The sequence below is a fragment of the Lytechinus pictus genome, chromosome 14 (assembly GCF_037042905.1).
Source record: "Lytechinus pictus isolate F3 Inbred chromosome 14, Lp3.0, whole genome shotgun sequence".
Taxonomy (NCBI): Eukaryota; Metazoa; Echinodermata; class Echinoidea; order Temnopleuroida; family Toxopneustidae; genus Lytechinus; species Lytechinus pictus.
In genome coordinates, this window is record NC_087258.1 from 12,244,562 (window position 1) to 12,269,645 (window position 25,084).

Below are 25,084 nucleotides of genomic sequence, written 5' to 3' on the forward strand. Positions count from 1 at the left end.
GAATAATAGATAGTGAGATTAGTATATATTGCACATACTGACAAAAGAAGACTGGAAAGAGTCAAAATCAGAATGAAAAGATAAAAATTTATTACATTTTTTTTAATGGGAGAAGTCTATGCCCTTAAAGGTCAAGTCCACCCCAGGAAAATGTTGACTTGAATAAATAGAGAAAAATCAAACTAGCATAGTACTGAAAATTTCATCAAAATCGGATGTAAAATAAAAAAGTTATGACATTTTAAAGTCTTGCTTATTTTTCACAAAACAGTGATATGCACAACTAGGTGAGTCAGTCGATGTCCATCATTCACTATTTCTTTTGTTTTTTTATTGTTTGAATTATACAATATTTCAGTTTGTATAGATTTCACAATAACGACCAACTTTACTGAACCATGTAGTATTAAACAATGCTAATTCCACATGTTCAGGGAGGAATTAATCATTGTATCACTTGACGATGAGGAGGAAATTAGAATATTTCATATAATATAATAAATAGTGAGTGGATGACGTCATAGTCTCCTCATTTGCATACCAGCCAGGATGTGCATATAAGTTTTGTGAAATTAAGCGAAACTTTAAAATGTCTTAACTTTCTTATTTTACTTCTGATTTTGATGAAATTTTCAGTGTTATGCTTATGTTGGATTTTTCTCTTTTTAATCAAATCAACTTTTTGTTGGGGTAGACTTGTCTTTTGAATAAGTCAATTTCGATATAAGAGAAATAGAAGAATAAGCTTAATGATGCTGGAGTTGTTTTCAAAATCTGGTGTAAACTTTCACTTTCAATATGCAAATCACAGAGTATGCAAATAGGACAGTCAATTGATGTCATGCTCTATTTTTTATCATAATTAGTATAAAAAAGTATTTCATTTTTATATTTGGTAAAATTAATTATAAAGTGAACTGAATAATTAACATTTGGGAGTCAAACAATTTTTTACACATTTTACATATCATTGTATCATCTTTTGCATATAGGCCTCCATGTATGTCGCATAATTTTATTACATTCTTTAATACATTGGCCCGTATTCTGAAGTCAGGTTTAACTTAGACTCAGGTTTAAAGTTGTGGTTTAAGTATGGGAAGCCAAAAGTATCATTTTTTTATTAAGTTGTACGTTTCTTATGTTAACTTTGCTCTTTCCTGATTCATCGATGGTGAAGACAATAATCTATTTCCTAGACAATTATGAATGATTTGAGAGCCAAATGAGCTGAAATATGATATCTCTACCATTAGTGACTTATGTAACAATTGGCTGTCCATACTTACACCACAACTTTAAACCTGAGTTTAAGTTAAACCCGACTTCAGAATACGGGCCATTATCACTTTCTTTTGTTTTCTTCCTTCCTCTCCCCCCCCCCCCCCCTCTCACTCCCTTTTTTTCTATGTCCCCTCTATAGGCCTATATATATATATATATCATCCTTTAATGTTTATGGCTTTTTTATTTACATGTGACAATACAAACATAGTTGAACGATAAAAACTAAATAGTATAGACATGGAGCTATGGTATAGACTATAGAGATAAAATATAGGGACATGGAATGAACAGTCCAAACTCCAACGATGCCATGCGAAAACATGTTGAGGCACGTCCATCCAGAAGTTAAATACCTGTGCATCTAATTAAAAGTTGGCCAATAAAAAGCGCTTTGAGAAAACACCGTTCGTGTCTATCCAATCAGCGCACTTGAGACAAACCTGACACATGACACGAAATAGGATAAACAGCGGGCGCTTGAATTGAATCTGTTTCAACACCAATCTTTGACTTGTTTTCTTTTCTTAAAATTACTAAGACATCTACAACTTAAAACCTTGATCGACTGATGATCACAGGAAATATGAACACATTCGTTATATATTCAGGGTTTATAATGCTGTTCCTCGTGAGCGGATCGGGAGCATTCCTTTCGTGGATTTTTGGAGGAAGTTCGGAGAGGAACGAGGAGCCGATATCGCCCGAGACCACTGGGGCAGCTGTTAGGCCCGTCCCGTTCGAAATGAAATCGGCGGACGAAAAGTTTTTGATGACGGGAAGTCAACTCATGGCTGGGCTGTCTGAGCTAGATGTTTGTCATCACACTGTAAGTAGTTAAATATTATTTTTATCACAGCCTCACATTAATAGGAACTTTAAAAATCTGACATGGGTCTAGGCTAGGGATTATCATTAGCTAGACAGGAATAACCGTCGTTTCTGGGGATTTATTCAACAATTTCTGACATTTTACTGTAATCCCCATTTACCGACGGTAGGGTGTACGTGTGGGCTCGCATGTGTTCTCATTCCCTCCCTTTTGTCAATTCACAGTCCAAAGTTTGATGTAATTTTACACATCGAATTTACAATCTAAGGATGTATAAACAACAAACTTTTAAAACTTCATGTTTTAACATTTAAATACTTTAAACGATATAGATGAAAAAGGCATGAAAAATATACTTTACCAATGTTTAATTGGGTTGAACACGATAAAAATGGTCAAAATGGCAGCCAAACTATAAAATATTTACAAACGAACGTCAACAATCACGAATGTGATATCGATATTGCTTTCGATATTATACGATCTGCTCCATATGCGAACGAAACCGAAGATAAACGATACTAGTTATACTAGTACTAGTACTAGTTATAATCGCGATATATCGATTCGAGACATTAAGTTAATACGATAATGACGTCATTCAAGATGGCAACTTGCAAGAAAAACCGTCAGGTCAGGTGAAAATGTCTCTCTTAGATGACAGATTTCTCAATCATCCAGAGGATTTTTTTCAATAACTCCGGCCCAAGGTATGCAATTACTTAAGTTATTTATATTTACCTGATAATGGAAACCATGAAACTTTCAATTTTGCTTAAAAAACAGTTTTAAATCGCGATCTATAAAACGCTAGTTCACTATACGTTGGCTGTAGGTACGGGGCCCCATCCCCTTCAGTCTATGTATGGTGAGTGGAGCCAACGTAGTTCAGCGGAACAACCAAAATACAGAGACTGAAGCTTTTGGTCTAATCATTAGCATGATTACTTAGTAAATTATTTTAGGGTTTCTGAATGACTGGAGCCTCGTTATGATTGGAGAATTTTTTTATTTATCTTATAAGTTATATCACATTTTCTTAGTGGATTTGCAGAGAAATAACCTTAAATGTAAAATTTAAAATTGTTATGATAAAAGCAAAGAAATGGCTGCAAAAAAGAAGAATGTAATGAAAATTCATCATCTCTTTAAAAATTTAATAGTTTCACTTTCAGCTGCCATGCCTGCTGTCCGTAGACTTAGTGTAAAAAAGAAGCCCTTGAAAGTTAAATATGCTCTTTCCATACATCCGGCATCCCATGGGCGGAAATCCCAGGGGGGACAGGGGTGACGTGTCCCCCTACTCAAAATAGTAGGGCCAGGGGGGACACAATATATCAAATGTCCCCCTACTATTTCTGGTCTTTTATGATGGTAAGAAATTCATCATTCAAAATCGAAATAAAACATGTATCTTAGGAAAAGATTACCTTGATTTTTGGATGATAACCTTTTCTTTTCTTTTGCTTGTCAAATTTTCCAGCCCCTTGTCCCCCCTACCTTTTGGGAGAGATTTCCGCCCCTGCGGCATCCCAAACATTTATAGTAAAATATCAATTCAGATCAAATTTTTCTGGCAGGCTGAATTTCCTGAAAAAATCACTAGTTCACTGCAACCATCCTGCTTGTGGGGAATCTACAGGAAGGACAATGATATTTTTGTGTACGCCCTCTATTCATTTGGTGAACAGTAATATGGCAAGAAAATTTTCATTTTTCAATCTCTATTTTTAATTAAGTAAAAAATAATTCAAAGAATCAAATTTACTTAAGAGCCAAGTTGTATGATGAATAGGTGTAATGGAAACTGTCAGTGTAAAAAAATCAAGCATTTGTCCCAAAGAAAAAGAGAAAATAAGTCAAACATTGCCACCCTTATTTTGCCAAACATGGAGATATAAACAGATAACAAGGTTATATCATAACCTTGTTCATTGAATGAGTGGAAAAATGTGCCATTTCCCCCCGGAATTCAGCATGTTTTATGCTGACAATTTTCAGTGTGGCTTCAGACACCCTGGCCTAAAACAATAATGAGCAGAAAAAAATCTAGACCTTTAAGAATCTAGTCTCTAGATCTGACTTAGACGTCGTAATGAGTGCATGAGTGACTGCGTTTTGGGGAGTCAAACACTGAACAATAAGTGGAGGCTGGTGAGTAGGCCTATGTGAATATGTGAAGTCAGAAAATGACCCTGTTATCGTGTCTGTAATTTGATGTCTCTCTATATACGGTACCGTATATAAGTCTAATATGTATCTAGACTTGTCTAGATCTTTATGGATCTTTTTAGTCTTTTAGATAGTTCAAGTTTATTTAAACCAATCAAAACAAGAGACTTAACAAAAAATTAGAATACATGACAGATATAGGTTTGGGACCCCATATCCATAGAAGCAGAGCTTGTGAGATCCAGATCAACCTTCTTTAGTTTAAATATCATTTCATGAACGATGAGCATGAAAAATGAGATTTTGTTTCTTCTACATTTGATATTAATTTACAATTTACTTAGGCCAGGGCTCCACACGAACCTTTTTTTTTTTACTCGTCCAACCTGTCCATGTCGGACCAGTAGATACCAATTTTTTCCATTTTTTACTGGTCCGAACCTAAAATTTACTGGTCCGAACCTAAAATTTACAGGTCCCCGCAAAAAATAACGAAAAACATAAAAAGAAGAATTTAGATTATTTTGCTTTCTTTTGCTTTTATTGCCCCCCCCCCCCAAAAAAAAAAAACAATCACAAAAACAAACAGTACACAAAAAATAATTTGTGAGAGCCATTTTTTAAGATGTCAGAGCCTTTTTCCATTTATATGATTTACAAAAGAGATACAAATATCATTTGTATCAGTTTGATATATTTTTTACTGGTCATGTCGGACCAGTAAATCTGGCTATTTCTGAAAGTTACTGGCCCAATAGCAATTTTTAACTGGTCTGGGACCGTCGGCGCGCTGATTTACTTTTCTTACTTAGAAGAAAAATGATTTGGATAAAACCTACTGCTTTAGCAAATATACCCAGCTATCCTGTAACAAGTGTCATTCTGGGAATTTTAATATGAACATTTCTAACATTTTACTATCATCCTTATTGTGATCGAGTGGAGCCAACATAGTTTAGCTAGCGGAGCAACCAATTTACAGCTCTAGACTGAAGCTTTTTGGTCCAGGCTGTACATGTACAGTGTATACCTACAATGTAGGATAAAAAAAATATAGAGCAAAGTGCAATGCAGAGGTACTTTTATGGTGGAACTTTTGATAATGCCTTTATTTAGGACACTTTATTTTCTGTGGTCTAGTGGTCAAAGCGACAGGTCAAAGCTCTTTGCTGCACATGCATTGGCACAGGTTCAAATCCTGCTCTTGCATGTTAATTTTCATATTTTTTCAGTTGTAACTTAAATTTAGAAAAATAAAATAATTAGCATTTATTTTGTCTGAAAAAAAAATTGCTCTTTAAAATAAAAGATTGAAGGAAGCGGACTACACAGAAGAAGAAGATAGACCTGTCAAGAGAAGATAGACCTGTCAAGTGAAGGAGATTTGTACAAGTTTTCAAAGTCATCCAAAAATATCCATCACACACAATATGCGAAGTGCTGAGCTTGCAAGGCTAAGTGAATGCCATCATTTTTCTGATTATATAAACTTTTAGTGAATTTAGGTATGACTTTCTTTTGTTTAAATCCTGATACAGGTGATTTATGAACTGAAAGGTTCTTGTAATGAGATGTCAGAGGAGGAGCTTGCTAAGCTTGGGGTGCAGCTACTCAACTGTCAATCTGCAGCAGAGGGACGTCCTACCTATAAATGCACAAAGGAGATGGTAAATGATACATACACCCTAGAAATTACACCCAAGAAACACAGTTGGCATATTCCCCACTCTTTGCAATTACCATTTTCTGTTTACTTACTGTTCTCTGTTTGGCAACTATTGTGGAAATAGTGATCCAATTCTGTTAGAGCTATTCTGATTTGTTCCCAGCAAAAAGAACTGTGTTTTACAGGCATGAGAAAGTGAGCAAACTTTTTGAGTAATTAATGGAAAGTAACAAGAGGGTAATATCAATACTTTTTACTAAAGATAGCCCCCCCCCCCCCATAAAGAAAGAACTACAAAATAGTCAGGTACAATATAAGTAAATAGTGTCTTTTAGTGATGTAGTATCTACATTGGTATTGCTTATTTTAATAGACAGTTGCTGAGTGCACTAAGAGTATGGACCCTAACACATGGAATGCCTATCACATCGTGAGCAACAGAGCAAGGTCTGTCTGCTATTCTGTGAGGCAGCAACAGTTTCAGAGACAGACTCGGTTAGCTGTGAATCAGTTAGCAATGAGTGCTGAGGGACAGCTACATCTTATGCAAGACCTCAAGGTATTTCCAAGAACCAGTATTTCTATATCTCTCCAGTCCTATGAAAGAAAAATTCAAAGTAGTAAAACAAGTAATAAAGATTCTGTAGTAACATTAGTCATATGAATAATTGAGTATATATGGAGATGACCCAAGTCCTCTTGGCCAAAATGAGTTAATCATAGGAAAATTGTTTCTTTTATACTTGAACAAATTTTATTCTTGAATTTCACCGAGAAGTTCCCAAAATGAATGAAAAGTTGACCGAAATTCTCTTTGGAGTTGGACATACACAAAAATTATTTTGTCTTTCTTGATTTACTTGAAAGGAATTTTCATAGACATGAGTTATTCTTATCCTCAATTGTGTCCAAGTTTTAAATCTTTAGACTGCTTGAGTCCTCAATATTTAATGCAGCACCATTTCATGGGACGTATTGATTGTACACAATGGTGGTCCCATCAAAAGTTTTCTGCCTAATCCGGCTAGATTGTTCCACCCCTGGATACTAGAATATATGTTTCAGTATATACATGTATATGATCCTGAATCGCTCATTCTCAAATCTCATATCCTAAACCTACATAGTCGGAACATACCCTTACCGGTCTTTTTGTTTGACATTCCCTTAGACTGGTCAAGAGGACCTGAATGCCATGGCAACGGATACCTTCCACACCATCTCTGAGGGTCAAGAGAAGCTGGTCAAGACCCAGGAGGTGATTGGTAACTCACAGTCCAGACTGCGTTTGTCCGTTGAGAGTAACATGCGGGACCTTACAAGAGAAAAGGCTCTAATTGCAGCGGGGCATCAAGAACTAGCTGCTATGACTAATAACATCAAGAAGCAATTAGGTATGTCTTCTTCCCCCTCCCTCAAATCATTTCCTGTCAGAACCCAGTCAATAGGGAGATTTCACTCCGCAATGTACAGAGGGTTAAAAAACACAGTACTGAAAATGCCCGTCATATGACAAAGAACAGCTGTGAGGTCATTGTCAAAAATTGGTGAATCTGAACAGCAGTTTTGTCTGAAGTTTCACAGCTGACAAACTTGCATATATACATCTATGTAATTTGTTCAGAGACGAGGACAAAAGTGCTGTTTTGATTCACCAATTTTTAACAAAGACTTGTTGTTCTTTCTCATGAAGTGCATTCGGCAATATGCTCTCTCTGTTCTTGAACTCTCCATTCATCGCTGAGTGAAAACTCCCAAATACCCAGTTGGCGCTCTAGTGCCATTTTATGAGGCATTTGTATTCATTTCCAGGTCCCTCAGAGAGGTCTTTCAGCCTCCAGTCCTCTGGTTGCTCATGCTTTCTTCAGGCCTCCACACACCTTATGACTGGTCCATGATCTAAATTAAGAACAAATCCTATTTTCCTTATTTTCTGAAGATGTGATTGAAAAGCGTCTAATAATACTAATACAACAATGCTTTATGATTACAAGCCTTTGTTTTGGAGTAAATTCCATAGTTGTTTTAAATCATAGCCAATCGTATGACTAGATATTTAATTTGCTTTATTCTAAAAGATAGTAGCAAAGTCAAAGATTTGAAAATAAGTATTTGCACAATGAATTTGAATTTTATACATAAAATTTCGCTGTCAATTTCTTTGTACTGGTTTTGTATTTGATGGTTAACCAATAAATTGAATTGAATTGAAGATGTTCCAAGTTTCAACCCTAAATTTTACTACGTTTTATTCCAAAATCAGGTCTTAGACCAATCGTAAGATGTGCTGTGGCCTTTAGAATTCAGGTATAGTAATCACCACCATATTATTGATATCATTGCAATTATTGGGTTGCCCCTCTGTCTTTTGATATTTTTTGGTTATTAGATGAAGCCACTCATCAGTTACTAGAACAGGACATCCACCAAGCCAATAAACACCAGGAAGTCTTAGAAGATCTATCCAGTCTTAGTCTCCTAGCCAAGGATGTTTGGAACAAACTTGGTAAGTGCAATGTCATTTAAGAAACATGGTCAAAAAGATCTGTCCAGTTCTAGTCTCCTAGCCAAGGATTTTTGGAATAAACTTGGTAAGTGCATTAGTGCAATGTCATTTCAGAAACATGGTGACAAAATACTTCACATTGTTTGCCTCATGTTGAAGACTGGAATCTTAATTGTTTGTAGAAATTGGTCAGAGCACTGATTGTCCTAGGCTTTATGTTAAAAAAAATGTATTTCAGTATGAACTTGGCCTGTGTATTCATAACTATTGAGGTCACTCACCATCAACAAAATCAGTTGTAATTTTTCTGTTCCTTGTGAGAGCAAAGAAAAGATTTCTTTACTGTCAGACACATGTTTTGCACCATTGCTGTAGCCAAAACTATATTTCTGTTTAAATAGCTCCCAGTTTTGAAATTAAAGCTCTTAAGCTTATACACATTTTCAAGGGAATTTTTGACAAGGCTTCTTGATTTGATGACACAGCAAGATGTTTTTGATTTATATACATACACAAGATCATAACATATTTACGTCTATTAAGAAGAGACTTTATAATTTGTATGTTTGTACACAAGGGTTACCGGGCCCCGCGAAACAAAGCTTAGCGATTAATTTCTTTGATTGTTTGCATTAATTATTTATTATTAAAAATAGCCCCATGATCAATCACTAAAGCTTCATGTTACAGGGCATATATCATTATATGGAGTATTCAGTTGTGCTAAAAAATTTGTGAATCCCACCAAAAAAATGAACATATTTAAAATCGTTCAAGTTCTGCCATGTTTTAGATTTTTAATTGTCAAGTCAGTTGATAAAATATTACATTCAATAAAGTCTGTTTCTCTGGGCTTGCCGAACATTGATTGTAGTGTTGTTTACATTCAACACTCGGCATGAAGGAGTGCATTGTGTGAAGGGGTTCCCTAACTTTTGAGCACAACTGCATGCCCATTTTCGAAAAAAGTTTTGTAAAATTGTGCATCTATTACTTCAATTACACACCAGATCATAACATGGAGTACATGCACATCTATCAGGAGGAGACGGCTCATCATTACCAGCAGACAATGGACAACCTGCAGAAGATGAATAATACCATTCAGTATCTACTACATGTGATGGAAGAGATGCAGGATGAGATTAACCAACAACTAGGTTGGGTTACAACACTTCTAACTTGGACAGGTGTGTATAAACCAATAACTAGTATGGGTTACAGGTGTGTATAAACCAATAACTAGGATTGGTTACAACACTTCTAACTTGGACAGGTGTGTATAAACCAATAACTAGTATGGGTTACAGGTGTGTATAAACCAATAACTAGTATGGGTTACAAAACTTCTAACTTGGACAGGTGTGTATAAACCAATAACTAGGATGGGTTACAGGTGTGCATAAACCAATAACTAGGATGGGTTACAAAACTTCTAACTTGGACAGGTGTGTATAAACCAATAACTAGTATGGGTTACAGGTGTGTATAAACCAATAACTAGTATGGGTTACAAAACTTCTAACTTGGACAGGTGTGTATAAACCAATAACTAGTATGGGTTACAGGTGTGTATAAACTAATAACTAGGATGGGTTACAAAACTTCTAACTTGGACAGGTGTGTATAAACCAATAACTAGGATGGGTTACAAAACTCCTAACATGGACAGGTGTGTATAAACCAATAACTAGGATGGGTTACAACACTTCTAACTTGGACAGGTGTGTAAACCAATGGGTAACTAAACTTCTAACATGGACAGGTGTGTTTATAAACCAATAACTAGGACGGTTTAATAAACTCCTTTACATGGGCACATGTGTATAAGCCAATAACTAGGATGGGTTACTAAACTATTAACATGGAAAGGTGTGTATAAACCAACAACTAGGATGGGTTACTAAACTTCTAACTTGAACAGTTGTGTAAACCAATGGGTAACTAAACTTCTAACATGGACAGGTGTGTTTATAAACCAATAACTAGGACGGTTTAATAAACTCCTTTACATGGGCACATGTGTATAAGCCAATAACTAGGATGGGTTACTAAACTATTAACATGGAAAGGTGTGTAACAACCAACAACTAGGATGGGTTACAAAACTTCTAAATTGAACAGTTGTGTAAACCAATGGGTAACTAAACTTCTAACATGGACAGGTGTGTTTATAAACCAATAACTAGGATGGTTTAATAAACTCCTTTACATGGGCACATGTGTATAAGCCAATAACTAGGATGGGTTACTAAACTATTAACATGGAAAGGTGTGTATAAACCAACAACTAGGATGGGTTACTAAACTATTAACATGGACAGGTGTGTATAAACCAATAACTAGGATGGGTTACTAAACTTCTTACATGGACAGGTGTGTATAAGCCAATAACTAGGATGGGTTACTAAACTTCTAACTTGGACAGGTGTGTGAACCAATGGGTTACTTAACTTCTAACATGGACAGGTGTGTGTGAACCATTAACTAGGATGGGTTACTAAACTCCTGACGTGGACAATTATGTAAAGACCAGTAACTAAGGATGGGTTACTAAACTACTAACATGGACAGGTTTTATCAACCAATAACTAGGATGGGTTACTAAACTTTTAACATACACTTACATGAACAGGTGTGTATAAACCAACAACTAGGAAGGGTTACTAAACTCCTAACATGGACAGGTGTGTATAAACCAATAACTAGGATGGGTTACTAAACTTCTAACTTGGACAGGTATGTATAAACAAGTAAATAGCGGGCTTACCAAACCATTACAATGGAAAAGGTAAACACTGACAGATATGGTAAAGAATCTGAGTTGCAACTCTTGATCTTTAACCAGTGTACTCTCCAACATATTTGCAGTCATATGTGAACAAGCCTGTAGACTCAAGCATCCTTTTTGTTACTCAGCATATCTAACACTCTTGAAAATAGAATGTTATTGGCTTGCTGGGAGGATCAAATATAAGTGTTAAAGGCGGGGGAAGTTTGAATTATGTTAAAGGAGAATGAAACCCTTGAAACCAGCTGAATCCATATCAAAGAGAAAAATCAAAGAAACATATTGTTGAAAGTTTGAGGAAGATTGAATGAATAATAAGAAAGTTATGAGCATTTGAATATTGAGATCACTAATGCCATGTAGATCCTCCCATTGGCAATGCGACCAAGATCTGTGATGTCACACACGTACAACTCCCTCATTACTTTAGTACTTATTTCACTTATATTCTCATTTTTATAGAGTCTATCACAAGGTGAGTTGTTCTCTTTATGAGAGGACAAGTACAGAGGTTTCACAACATTATATCATTGATGAATCGTTTGTCATATGATAAGAATGAGCAAAAAATATATGTTTTGGGGTATATTTTCAGTGTCCAAAAGGGGAGAGTTGTTTATCAGTGACATCATAGATCTTGGTCGCATTGCCAATGGGAGGATCTCCATAGCATTAGTGATCTCGACATTCAAATGCTCATAACTCTTCTACTGCTAGTCCTATTTTACTCAAACTTTTGTTGATATTATTCTTTGATTTTTCTGCTTTCACAAAAGCTAACTTGTTCCAATAGTTTCATTCCCCTTTAAAGTCATATCTGGCTTGCCTTTCTTAAAATGATATACAGGTGAGAACATGTCCCTGCTTGTCACCTGTGTCCTACACACATGTTATTTCTTCTTTGCTGCTGTACTGTGCTCCTTTCTCAACACACCAACCTTCTCACGCTTTGTGCTCCTGCTGGTCGTACCACTCAATGCTGCAGCTGAGATCAGGCAGGGTACCAGTCTAGATTTTCCATCTCTCTCCTTTTTCATTACATCAGTTGTTGCAGGTGAGTACAAAATGTATATCACTTTTTCCTTGAATTTTTGCAGAGTTGCTCACTTATCGGGATTTTCCTTGGGGCGGGGGATTGCACTGTTTTCTTAAAGGTCAACAAAATACCAAGGTTACAGTTAACTTAGTTTTGAAGAGATTGTTTCTCTACATCTATAATTACAATTACACTAAACATTTCCGTCCCATGCAAAAGAGTAGAAATATGTATTTTCTATCCAAAGAAAATGTCTAACACTCATCATTATCAACCATCATTTGAAGTCTATTTGCCCTCTGTAGGAGTTTGGAACTTTCATTTCCACAATGACTGTTCTGGCTAATGTGTAAGTGGGATTTATATTAATGATACCTGGGGCGGTATTCTGAAAATCGTGTTAACTTTGGTGTTAAATATCGTGTTATCTCTCTGATTTAACACGCCCCTAACATACCCCCAAATCGGTATTCTGAAAACCGTGTTATCTGCGTGTTATCTTTTGCTCCTCCCACTCTGCATTTATTTAATCCAATCAAATGCGCTGTTAAAGAAACAAATCGTGCAAAATTTTTAGGGAAAAGGGGAGTGCGCGCTCGGTGACACGATGCCTGCATTGTGACATCATTTTGTAAGCGCAACAGTACATCTAAATAAAAGTTAGAGCTAGAAAGATACGTGGGGAGGGGTGAATGTGACAAATATGGATTATTTAAGACAGCATGGATACGAAATTATGACAGGAGACAGAGGCCTTGATCGATTGTGGAGCGGGCAGGGGACGATCCCCCCTAAAATATGGGGGCAAGCATAATTTATACATGCCCCCAATAATTTTGAGAACTTGGAAAAATGAATATGCAATGCAAATTTTGAAAAGCATGAAAAGCACTTTAAGACAAATTAAACCTGACATAGAAATATCAAACATACAAAGTTGTATTTTTTTCTTTATTAAAATTTGATGCGTCTAGCGATCAGCCCCGGCCCCCCCCCCCCTTTGCCCGACCCCCCCCCCCCCCTTCCCCACATCCGAAGCATATAAATTGACTGGCGGGATAGATGAATATTGTAATCATTGGAATTATATAACGATTGAAAAGGGTAAAAACAAACTGTGAATATATAGAAGAGTTCCCCAATCGCTAATTCCATTCCATTATTTTCTGTTTGTGCTGTTTTGGACTTTTTTAATTTTCTTCCTCTCCTTTTGTCTTTTTTATATTATGGCAAAAAGTAACCAAATAAATAACTCAAGAGCATGATAATAATTTGAATTAATAAGTGTATTATCACAGGAAATTTCAAAGAAATTGTTAAACTTTTATCATTGTTAGTATAGAGAGAAAGGTAGATGGAAAATACTTAAGCTGGAAAAATCAAAGAAAATTAGAGTAAAGTCTGCCAGACGATAGCTATATGCCCGTATATGTTATTTTTGACGTTTGCGTCTGCTAGAAAAAGTGCAGCAATCGTCATCCCCAACTTAACCTCTCCTTAACTCAGTGTTAAATTTTCGTGTTATCTTTAAACAAAATTTTAGCTAACACCTTTTTCAGAATACCAAATTTCGTGTTATCTTCCTCCCTAACACCGCGTATGGGGGTTGCGCGTTGCGCACTGCGTATTTCATGACCTGCGTGGTGTTACCACTTGGGCCACGTGTTTTTCTTGCTAACACGATTTTCAGAATACCAATCGTGTTAGCTAACACCGTTTTTGTGCTAACACGGTTTTCAGAATACCGCCCCAGGGGACCATTTCATACGACAGTTTCCATAGTAACAGTGCTTCTCAGCCAATCAAAATCAAGGAAAGTTGTCAGATCTGGACAAAAAATGTTGATGAAACACTCCCAGATATCTTTCTAGGCCTCCCACAAGGTCTTCATTCTTAAAGGACAAGTCCACCCCAACAGAAAGTTGATTTGAATAAAAAGAGAAAAATCTAACAAGCAGAACACTGAAAATTTCATCAAAATGGGATGTAAAATCAGAGAGTTATGATATTTCAAAGTTTCGTTTAATTTCACGAAACAGTTACATGCACATCCTGGTCGGTATGCAAATGAGGAGACTATGACGTCATCCACTCACTATTTCTTTTGTATTTTATTATATGAAATATTCTAATTTTCTCCTCATTGTCAAGTGAAACAACGATTAATTCCTCCCTGAACATGTGGAATTAGCATTGTTCAATACTATATGGTTCAATCAAGTTGGTCATTATCGTCAAATCTGTAAAAAATGAAATATTATATAATTCAAACAATAAAAAACAAAAGAAATAGTGAGTGAGGGACATCATCGTCTGTCTCATTTGTATGTCACTGAGTTGTGCCTATCACTCTTTTGTGCAAAATAATTGAAACTTTAAAATGTCATAACTTTCTTATTTTACATCCGATTTTGATGAAATTTCCAGCGTTATGATAGTTTGATTTTTCTCTATTTATTCAAATGAACATTTTTCTGGGATGGACTTGACCTTTAATGTTTTATGTTTTGCAGTTTTGTTTCTTATACATGTAACTTGTGTCTGTAACTTGTTTTATGCAGTTCACATATAAAACAAATAATGTAATGTAATATTAAATATAACTCTTGATATGATATACATTGTTGCTGTGTGCTTTGGGATGATATTTTGATTTGATATCTCATCTCAGCCAATTGGTTCGCGCTATGGCTCTCTGCATGGAAACATAGAGGGCTTGCTCCGTTGAGCCCTCGTACTCTATACCTACCGGATATATCACGCATCAATGGGTAAGTCTTTTATTCCTCTGTGGGTTGGAAAGGATTGAAGTTTGATGAAGAATGCAAAGTTGAAAAGCTAATAAGTATGACTACTATAATCATTATCTATTCTTATAAGAAATTATATCTTCAAGAAATCCAAGTGTATTGTAAGTTAATGCCCGATTTTCGCTTGTTGAATACTTTTGTATTTGAATAATTATGTTCTAGCTCTTTTCTAAACGCTAGCTATGCTTTGTAAAGGATTGTCCTAGGCTCATTAAAATCCACTGAGGTCACAATCCTACTTTTGCAAAATATGCTTTTAGACTAGGCCCACGTATCATGTAATTATGATTTTTTTTACCCGATTGCTTAGAAAGTATGAATGCTTGTAAGCAAGCAACCAGAGGACTGATGGCTTAATGTCCTCTCTGAGGGACCTGGTAATGAGGATTTATGCCTTACCAAAGAGCACTTATGCACAAAGTGGGAGTCGAACCCGGGTCACTGGATTCCGAAACCCCCGCTCTTCCGACTGAGCTATTACGCTATGTTACCTTTAACTATTTGGATGTAATTCAGTTTGCCTTCAGATATTTGCAAGATCCCCGTCAGGTTTCATAGATTTTGACCTTTAATTATCAAAATATGATTCATCTTTGTTATTTGTAAGATCCCCAACACGAGATTTGACGTATGAACCCCATAGCTTCAGCGACTCTGATTCTGGTTTATCAAGCAACAAGAGGCTTCATTCAACAGGATATGCAAGTATTCTGACAGCCGAATCCTCTAGAGATATCACAAGCCTACTGGTAAGTTATAAGACCCCATTCACACTGGTATTCCTGAACTGGTTCCCACCAAACTGGTTCAGCACATAATGGTTCTGCATGACTATTTGTTCACTTTTACTTAAGCTAAATTCTACCAAAACTTGCACCATTCAAAATAAAAATACCGGTAGATATATTCTACCTAAGATTAGCTATGTTCCACCTAAATTAGGTATGTTTTACCTCGAATGAGATATTCAACCTAAAATGGCTAGATTTCATCTTAATTGACAATACGTCATCTAGAATTAGCTATTGTTATATTTTACCCAGAAATAGAAAGGCTATATTCCATCTGAAATGGCTGTTTGTATTCCAATTCATATATCTACAGTATATTCTATCTGAAATTTGGAAAATTGCTACATTCCATCTTTAATATCTATATTCCATCTGAATTTTTTGGGTCAATTTATGGCTATATTCCACCAAAATTATACTTTTCCTGGAATGCCTATATTCCCCCCAAAAATTGCTATATTCCACTTTTGATATCTATATTCCATTTGAAAAGTTTGTACAATAGTTATATTCCATCTGAAAATGTTGTACAATGGCTATATTACACCAGAAATTTGCTGTATTCCAGTACTTGTAATATCTATATTCCATCTAAAAATTATCTCCATTGGCGATATTCCCAAAAAAATTTGCTGTGTTCCTCTTCAATTATAATCTACCTAAACTGGCTATATTCCACTTACAATTAGCTATATTCCATTTGAAAATTTTGAACAATAGTTATGTTCCATCTGAAAATGTTGTACAATGGCTATATTACACCAGAAATTTGCTGTATTCCAGTACTTGTAAAATCTATATTCCATCTAAAAATTCTCTCAATTGGCGATATTCCTCCAAAAAATTTGCTGTGTTCCTCTTCAATTATAATCTACCTAAAATTGCTATATTCCACTTACAATTAGCTATATTCCACCTAATATGATATTTTTTTCTCTTGATCTCACTATTAGGGAAGCACAAGGCATCAATCCACTTCCGATTACACTGCTGATGGATTAGACAATGATGAAGATGATGATTTGGATGCGTTCAGCAGTGACCAGGAAGAAGATACGATCAACCAAACAACAAACAGGTATTACACTCTACTCATTTTTGTTGTGAACTGTTTTGTACATTGATGTTAGTTCATACAATCTTCATATTCAGTGATCAGGATCAGGGTTGCTGATCCTTTAATTTGCGTCATTGCTTTTTAAGCTTGAATGCACATAACTGTTAACCCGTTTCACTTTTAAAGAACATTGCTCTCTCAAAATAACCCTCTGTTACAATTTACATTCCTCTTTTCTTTGCTACCAGTCTCCATCAGCCTTCTTGCCTTTGTTACCTTCATCTATCTTTGTTATCCTTGTCTTTTTGTTACCCTCATCTATCCTCCATTCCTAAAAGAATTCCTCATCTCTATGCTCCCCTCTTCAGTTATGTTAACTACCCTAATCCACCCTGGTTGACTAAATCATGAATATTCATATTGCAATTGGTATTGGCCATTTTCCATGAATATATTACTTTGTCATTGTTACCCTCAAGTTGATTTGAATATTTATGTTTCATAAATGAAAATCAAGAACCTAGTGAGGAGACGGACAAGAGAAGAGTCAAATAATATATTGGGCCCTGCCAAGATCAGGCAGTTTAGCATAGGACTTGAAGCAAGAAGTAGCCATCCTGCTTCTATACTTCTCTCTCTGCAATGTTTTAATGTCTTTTTATTTATTAATATTATCAAAGCCCTTCAAACACTAATCTTCCAAATTTTGTGATTGTATATCAGTAAGCTATCTGCCAATCACCCTATTCCAGTGAAAGAAAAAAGTTACATGGATCTCCTTCTAGCTGTAAATGTGAGTCGTTGTTAGAGACCATCTGCAAATCATATATTACATAGTCCATTTGAATCTGTCTGTCACCTCATCAGTAAGTATGTCTTTCTGTCTGTATGTCACACAGGACATTGACTGTAACCAATATCAGTGTGACTACCGACACAACCCCAGAGCCAACCCCCATGCCTAATGAAATGTCTTCATCTGGAAACCCGAAGGACTTTGGTACGCTGACCAGCAGTGCAGCCAAGAGGCACCTCGGAAAGGCTCTAGAACAGGTGAAGGCAGCTACCCCAGGACTGCAGTCAAGGAAGCGTAAGGAGGGCACCCCTTCAAGGTAAGTGGTGGTGGTGGTGGTGGTGGCGGTGATAAGATCAATAATAGTATCTTTGGTGACCTGACCAGTACTCTAATGGTGATGGTGATGATTGATAATGATGGTGAGGATGAGGATGATTTAATAAGATAAATATGATGATATGAGGAGGAAGAGGATGGTGATGGTGATGATGATTTAATAAGATAAATATGATGATATGAGGAGGAAGAGGATGATGATGATGATAATGATGATGATGGCGATGATGATGATGCTGATAATGATGGTGGTGGTGATGATGGTGATAATGATGATTGTGATGATGATAATGAAGATGATGGTGGTAATGATGATGGTGATAAGGATGATTGTGATAATGATGATGGTGGTGATGTGATGCTGCTGCTGATGATGATAACAATGGACAATGTTGCAATTTCTGCTCTTCTAAGCCCCATTTGTATTACAGCCTTCTCATAATATATCATGCACCTGACTTAAATGCAAATAAAATCCCATCTAGTTTTTTTTAGAATTGTAGGTTCGCATTTAAAAATGTGTGACAAACCCATTAACAATCAGTTAAGTAGTCCATTCGTGGTTATACCATCGACCTATTAGAGATGGACACTCATCGAATAGTCATGTGACTGTCATTGTGCTCTGAATAACATTCTCTTCATATTTGTCTACTTGATCCTGCCGTGTTCCGCCGTCAATTAGGCCATGAGTTAAAGAAGCAGTTCGTGATTAGACATTGATATTGCAGAAGATAATAAATCACTTAAATCCTGGAAAATCGATGTGCAGTTCTTTTTTACCTTTGACAATCTTCGTTCCATGCATTTTATTTGGGGAAATGAATGCAAATTTTAAGATAGAGGCAATATTGTGATTGTCTATTATTTATAATCCCATTTTTCAATTTTCCTCCAAATATTCCAGAGATGCATGGTTCATATCGTGTAGAGAGCGTTTATCTCTTACTGTTATTGCGATCATTATGTGCCCGCGGAAATGTGCGGATCAAAGAATAACATACTTAATGTCACAAAATCATCTGCTTCTTAATTTCGCTGCTTTAAATCTAAATCATTTTGATTGAAAAGCATTTCCTTACACCAGCGGCGTAACAGGGGTCGGTGGCCAGAGCCAAAAATTTCCCGGTCATATCATGGTATAAACAGGCGTAATGGTGTAATGAGGCAACTATTTTGAGAAGGCCAGATATTGCGTATGGGGCAGAATTCATCTTTAAAAACAGTTGCGAGCGAGCGAAGCGAGCGAGCAAAAATTTTGACCTTTTTAATACAAAAATCAAATTTTGTGATAGATTTTGACATGATATCCAGAAAATAATATATTTCACTCTTCTCTCTTTAGATTCCTTTTGTGTGGTCTGTACGCCACTGTGAACAGGATTCTTTGTGGAAGTAGCGTGAAGAGTAAAAAAAGAAGAAAAAAAAACAGGGGAGCAGTATAGCACATGTGCTAAAAAGCTGCTTTATATAAGTCCCGAGCGAGCGAGAAAAAAATCACCTTTTCATGAGAATCTAACTTTGAGCTATTTTTTGACATTATATTCAGTAAATAAAATCATATCCTACACTTTTCCTTTGCTTTTCTTTCCTCTTTTTTTATTATTCTTGTTTGTAGAACTTTTGGGGGCAATGGCCCAACCCTTCCATACGCAGTGCTGTGCGGTTGGGGTCCGGGCGGAGCTCCCGGAACTTCTTGATATCAAAGCCATTTAAACCTCGCAGATTGCCGCTATTTTAATCAAATCGCGGTCATATACAGAATATAGCTTTTACACAACACATTTATTCAACCAAGTTGCGTAATGAACCAAATATTTTGAGGGGGCAAAACATAGCAATGTGGGAAAATTAGTAAAAGAAAGTCGCCAGCATGCAAAGCGAGCTGGAAAAAAAATTACCAATTGAAATTAAATTCTAATTATGTGATAGCTTTTTCCATTATATTCAGCAAATAACGCATTTCATTGTTTCCATTCATTTCATTATACGTTGTCTCCTACAATTTCTTTCATTTTCTCTTGGGTGTGGAACCAAGACCCCCCCCCCCCCCCCCCCCGCGCCTGTATGACAGTGATTGATTGTGATTGAACGGGGGGCGTTATAGAGCCATTTGAAGGTTATAAATGAAGAGCCCCTACTGCGTGGGGTCTGGGGCAAAGCCCCGGTAGCTTATTTGCATAAAATTTAGCAAGCTTATAGCACAATGTTGTATGCAGTCCATCTTTTTTCCCGCTCTTTAATTTCAATCATCGGCAGCCCGGTCGTGTTATTATTTTTTTTTCCTTGTCCCTTTTCTTTTCCAATTTAGCTTTTGACTAACCCTCTCTACCTTCGTTTCCCGCTATTGGTTGCCATTTTGTCATCTTTTAATTCATTTCCCACCGTGCTATTGCATTACACAATTTCGGAATGATTTGTTCTTTCTCAAATGTTCTTCTTTCGTACATTTTCCCGCTTTCCTTCCTTTTCCATTAATAAAAATTGTTTTTTCTTCGTTTTCTTTTCCCTTTCCTTTTCCTCCTTTCCTTTTCCCCTTTCCTTCCCCTTTCCCTTTCTTTCTCCCTCCTTTTTTTTCTTTTTCCCGTTTTTCTTTTATTTTCCCGGTGAAATCCGCCAGGGGGGGCAACTTGCCCCCCCTGCCCCCCCCCCCCCCCGCCTGTTACGCCACTGCCTTACACAGGACATCAGCCAACAAAACCAAAACCAGGAAAGCTGTGCCTTTGTAAATAATCAGATTCTCCTTGGTACTCGCTATTGTCAAAACACCTACGTTCTCATTAAGATGCACATAATGACAAGGCGGCGGATCTCATTCGATCAAAGAAATGATTGCGTTGAATGTCCATCTCTAAGAGGTCCATGGTTATACAAGTGCTTACAAGCCTTTATGGATGATCATATAACTCTTTACCACCCCTCCCACCCTCCATCCCCATTGCCTAACATAGCATTGAAATAAATGGAAATCTTTTCCAAAGCAATCCCATAGTGGTGACAGTCTATGGAAATCCTAAAACATGATCATTCTGTTCTATTCCTCAGCTCACGATCATTGTCGCCAAACCGTCGTGCTTGCAAGGCATTTACCAAGGCAGGGATCGGTTGTCGGCTGCCATGCGTTGGCCAAGAAAACTACTGCCATAGACATCTAGTATCTCATGGCAGTGCTGCCAACACACCAGTTAAGACACAGTGAGAGGACCATCTCATTTCAAGGTTTTCCAACAATAGAGGCTTGTTAGATTATTGTGTGATAATAGCTTAGCAATGCTTTATTACAATGTAAACATATCGCTGATGTGGTTTACGGTACACCATGTGGAGTATTATAGAAACAGTGGATAGAAGAAGAAAAGAAATGGATAGGCGAGAAAGTGGAAATTTGAGAGTAGAGTAATCTTTCTTGAATGTAGTCCTGAAAAGGACTGTAAACCAGAAGAGATTGATGAGTTGCCAACAGCTTGAGTAGTAGGATGAATGAGGAGATGATGGCTTGAGTCGGCGAGTAGAGATGATGAGTAGAAGCAGTAGAGAGACTCGACGTTTCGGGCAGGTTGACTGTCCGTCTTCAGGAGTGAAGACGGACAGTCAACCTACTACTCAAGCTGTTGTCAACTCATCAGTCTCTTCTGGTTTACAGTCCTTCAGGACTACATTCAAGAAAGATTACTCTACTCTCAAATTTCCACTTTCTCGCCTATCCACTTCTTTTTCTTCTTCTATCCACTGTTTCTATAATACTCCAAATGGTGCACCGTAAACCACATCAGCGATTGTACATGCCACCATGCAAACCTTCAAACAACATCTGAATGTAAACATATATCAAGCAATGAAATCAAGTGTTTGCATGCAGTTTGGTGGGTGTTTCATAATGCTGTACGTAAGTAACATTGCAATAACAAAAGCTCTTTGGAGCTCTCTGTTGATTTAGCTCTCTGGTGCTAAATCAACACCAATAATGTTATGGGTATATCATTTACCATAGGAAATGACCACCAGTCATACATGAAACCATTCATAAATTACAAACTGCTTCATGAAAAAACACTCACCTGCCAAGAGACTGTTTTTTGCCTGGCTATACAGAGCTACAGACCAAAGTTCTTCAAAAGTTAGTAGAAAATGTGTTTTCTTGTCTTTGTCTAGTCATAATGCATCTTTGGACACAAATCTTTTTTTTTTTTTTTTGAAGTTGAAATTCATGTGAAAATCGATGGACAGATTGTAATAAGACTTGCATATTATGATTTAAATTGCTTTCCTAGAATGAAATGTTTACTTTAATTTGATATACCTGCTTGGCAATTCCATTATGTCTGACCCCTTCTCCTAGGACATACCTAAAATTATTTACTACTTCATATATAAAAAAACATGGAATTCCCTTGCTTATTTGAATAGATTATTTTTGCCATTCCTTTTCTCATTTCTCTATGACATTATTTACCATTCGAATTGTTTACTTTGCTTAATCATCCTGAATTTACCTGGCTGCATATGAATGTATTAACTTCGTCTGCCAAGATTCTATCATTAGAATGAAAGTAGTACTTGCTTCCAGTCATGATTGTGAATGAATCTATCAGTACTTGCATGTATTCTTCATTTTGAATTGAAATCTTGGTAATATGATTAATTATGAATGTATTTATTTTCTGAATTCATACCTTTTATGAAAGTACTGAATTGGCTTAAAATTTGTGACCATGTTTGAACAAATTACTTGATTATACTCCTTAATTTGAGTGAGTTTACATGGACTGCTGGTTCACTGGTATATATCAATAAATTTGCCAAAGTCAAACGTCTCTTTTAGTTGTGACTAATCAACTTTATCCTACAAATTGTGTGAGCATTGCCGTCTTCCATCAGCCTTGCAAATGATATCAGTACTCCTGTACCTTACTATTCAAATGATTATATGACATGTATTAAGAAAAGTGATTTTAGATTAAAGATTAATTAAAAAAAAGAGTGGTTCTATCACCATATGAGTAAAAAAATCAGCTTGCCACTCCAATGATTGTTTATTAATAAGTTTTGGGTGCCACTGTATAAAGATTACTTATGCATTGTGTTGAGTTTGTTGACCTTGTAGAAAATCCTCTGTCTGTGGTATTTCATTAATCGTTGATGTCTTCTAGGATAGTTGCTATATGTTATGCATCGGAGTTACTAGGACAATATGTATCATCATTACTTGCTAATGGAGAATTGGTGTAGTATTATGATCCTGAATTGGTCCTAAGCATTTGCTGTTCTTTTAATGTGCAATTATAGGCTTGGTACAACTTTATAATTAATGACAATTCATATTTGGTAACATGTGTCTGGCATCTTAATGTGTGTTTTTGTATTCACCAGTATTTCTCATATGGTGAAGATGCAGGAAAAGAAATTCATGTGGAGAATTTCTCTTCCAAATTGAAATTTAGTGGAACTCATGCTTTCTCCACAATGATATGAAGATTCAAATTCTAATTCAGCTGTATGGTGCCAGTTCTATTACATGTGTGTGTGTGGTGTTTCATAGAACTGTTCATTTATTGAATCTTTACCAGAACTTAAGACACAGTCAATGTTTTTTATGCGAGTGCAACATCTTGTTCGCAGCAAAGTTTATTAGGGAAAATTGCATTGTCTAAAGTTAAGATTGACTTCCAAAAACCCCTCCAAAACTGTTCCAAATTCCAATAAACCACAGGAGCTTCAGGGAGAAAAACAACATCAGTGATTACGCAATTACAGTAAGGTTTACAATTTCTAAATATATTTTTAAAAATGGCAGGTACATGTATGCTTAACTTGTATTTACCAAACTGATTTACTCAATTCATTAACTATTTCATTCGGATGTTTGTAAATTTTCTCTCTTTTTGGGGGGGTCATTTATTCATTCATTTACTTTACACCTTATTATTTTCCAATCACAGAATGTCTTTATTTCTATTCACAATCAATTTACCAATTGAATTGTATTTATGTCATATTTGTGTTGATGTATTATTTCTTATTATGTTTTGTTTGGAGAGTCTTCATAATATGTTGGTGCTTATTTATAGCAAATGAAATAATTATGATGTTAATATTATAGCATGCAGCAGAACATTTACACAATTTCCATTTCAAATTTTGCAATGTAATCACTGGCAAATTTTATTGAAAATTGATGAAATAAATATAATTGATATACTGTATGACTGAAAGTGGTTTAAATACAGTAATTAAGTTGCATTCAAGAAAGAAGAGACAACGTGAAGAGAGTGTGTGTGTGACTATGAGGAATAGAGGGGGGGTGTGAGTCAGAGAGGATGGGGGAGATGGGTAGAGAGTATGGCCCTGGGACAGTAGCGTACCGTGACTCGGAGGAGACAAAGCATTGGGGGGGCAAAGCATTGTTCACAGACAATGCAGTGCCCCCCCAGTGCTTTGTCTCCTGCGGTTCACGGTACGCTACTGCCCTGGGAAGCGGGCGGGGGGGGTGCTGCATATATCATTCTCCCTAGGCAGCACCCCCTAGAATTCTGTTAGGTGTTAAAAAATTGAGAAATGTAGCCAAAATTACCTATATTTTGTAATGTTACTTTTTTTTTTCTTTTTTTTTTGCTTGTAAATTTTCTCGGGACCAGAATAACCTTCATATTGTATTGACACCCCCTTTTTTTTGCTTGCTTACTTGCTTGCTTGCTTGTCAAATTTACATTAGCACCCCCAGTAATAATAGAAAAATGTTCCCAGGGCCCTGGTAAGGAAGTCTAAGAGATGGAGAGGGAAGAGAAGGTAAAATGATGAGATGGTCGTTTGGCATGTTTGGGGAAATGTAGGAAGGAAAGGTACGTGTGTGGGTGTGTTTGAAAGATAGAGCGGTGGTGAAATATGGAAATCCGAAGAAAGATTGTGAGTAGAGGTGAGAAAAAGGAGGAAAGATGGAGGGAGAAAGATAAAAGCAGAGATAGAAAAAACACGAGACAAGCGAGTGTGGTTAAAAGAAAGGAAATAAC

At 36.3% G+C, this 25,084-nt stretch overlaps 1 protein-coding gene across 1 annotated transcript; it reads left to right on the top strand.

The window, feature by feature from the left end:
* Positions 1-1,723: 1,723 nt before the first annotated feature.
* On the top strand, positions 1,724-24,280 carry LOC129276625 (protein brambleberry-like). The gene is made up of 12 exons (XM_054913016.2): positions 1,724-2,113; positions 5,827-5,955; positions 6,328-6,513; positions 7,126-7,348; positions 8,344-8,460; positions 9,471-9,650; positions 12,099-12,305; positions 14,959-15,058; positions 15,705-15,846; positions 16,842-16,966; positions 17,845-18,057; positions 21,123-24,280. The coding sequence occupies exons 1-12, from the start codon at positions 1,856-1,858 to the stop codon at positions 21,274-21,276; spliced, it is 2,034 nt and encodes a 677-aa protein (XP_054768991.2). The 5' UTR covers positions 1,724-1,855; the 3' UTR covers positions 21,277-24,280.
* The last annotated feature ends 804 nt before the right edge of the window (positions 24,281-25,084 follow it).

What these genes read in the sequence shown, in the direction of transcription:
- LOC129276625 (XM_054913016.2), top strand. Translation starts at nt 1,856, where the DNA reads ATGATCACAGGAAATATGAACACATTCGTTATATATTCAGGGTTTATA. An exon ending in TAGATGTTTGTCATCACACT is followed by an intron (nt 2,114 to 5,826) that starts GTAAGTAGTTAA and finishes ATCCTGATACAG; the next exon opens with GTGATTTATGAACTGAAAGG. An exon ending in GGATGTTTGGAACAAACTTG is followed by an intron (nt 8,461 to 9,470) that starts GTAAGTGCAATG and finishes ATTACACACCAG; the next exon opens with ATCATAACATGGAGTACATG.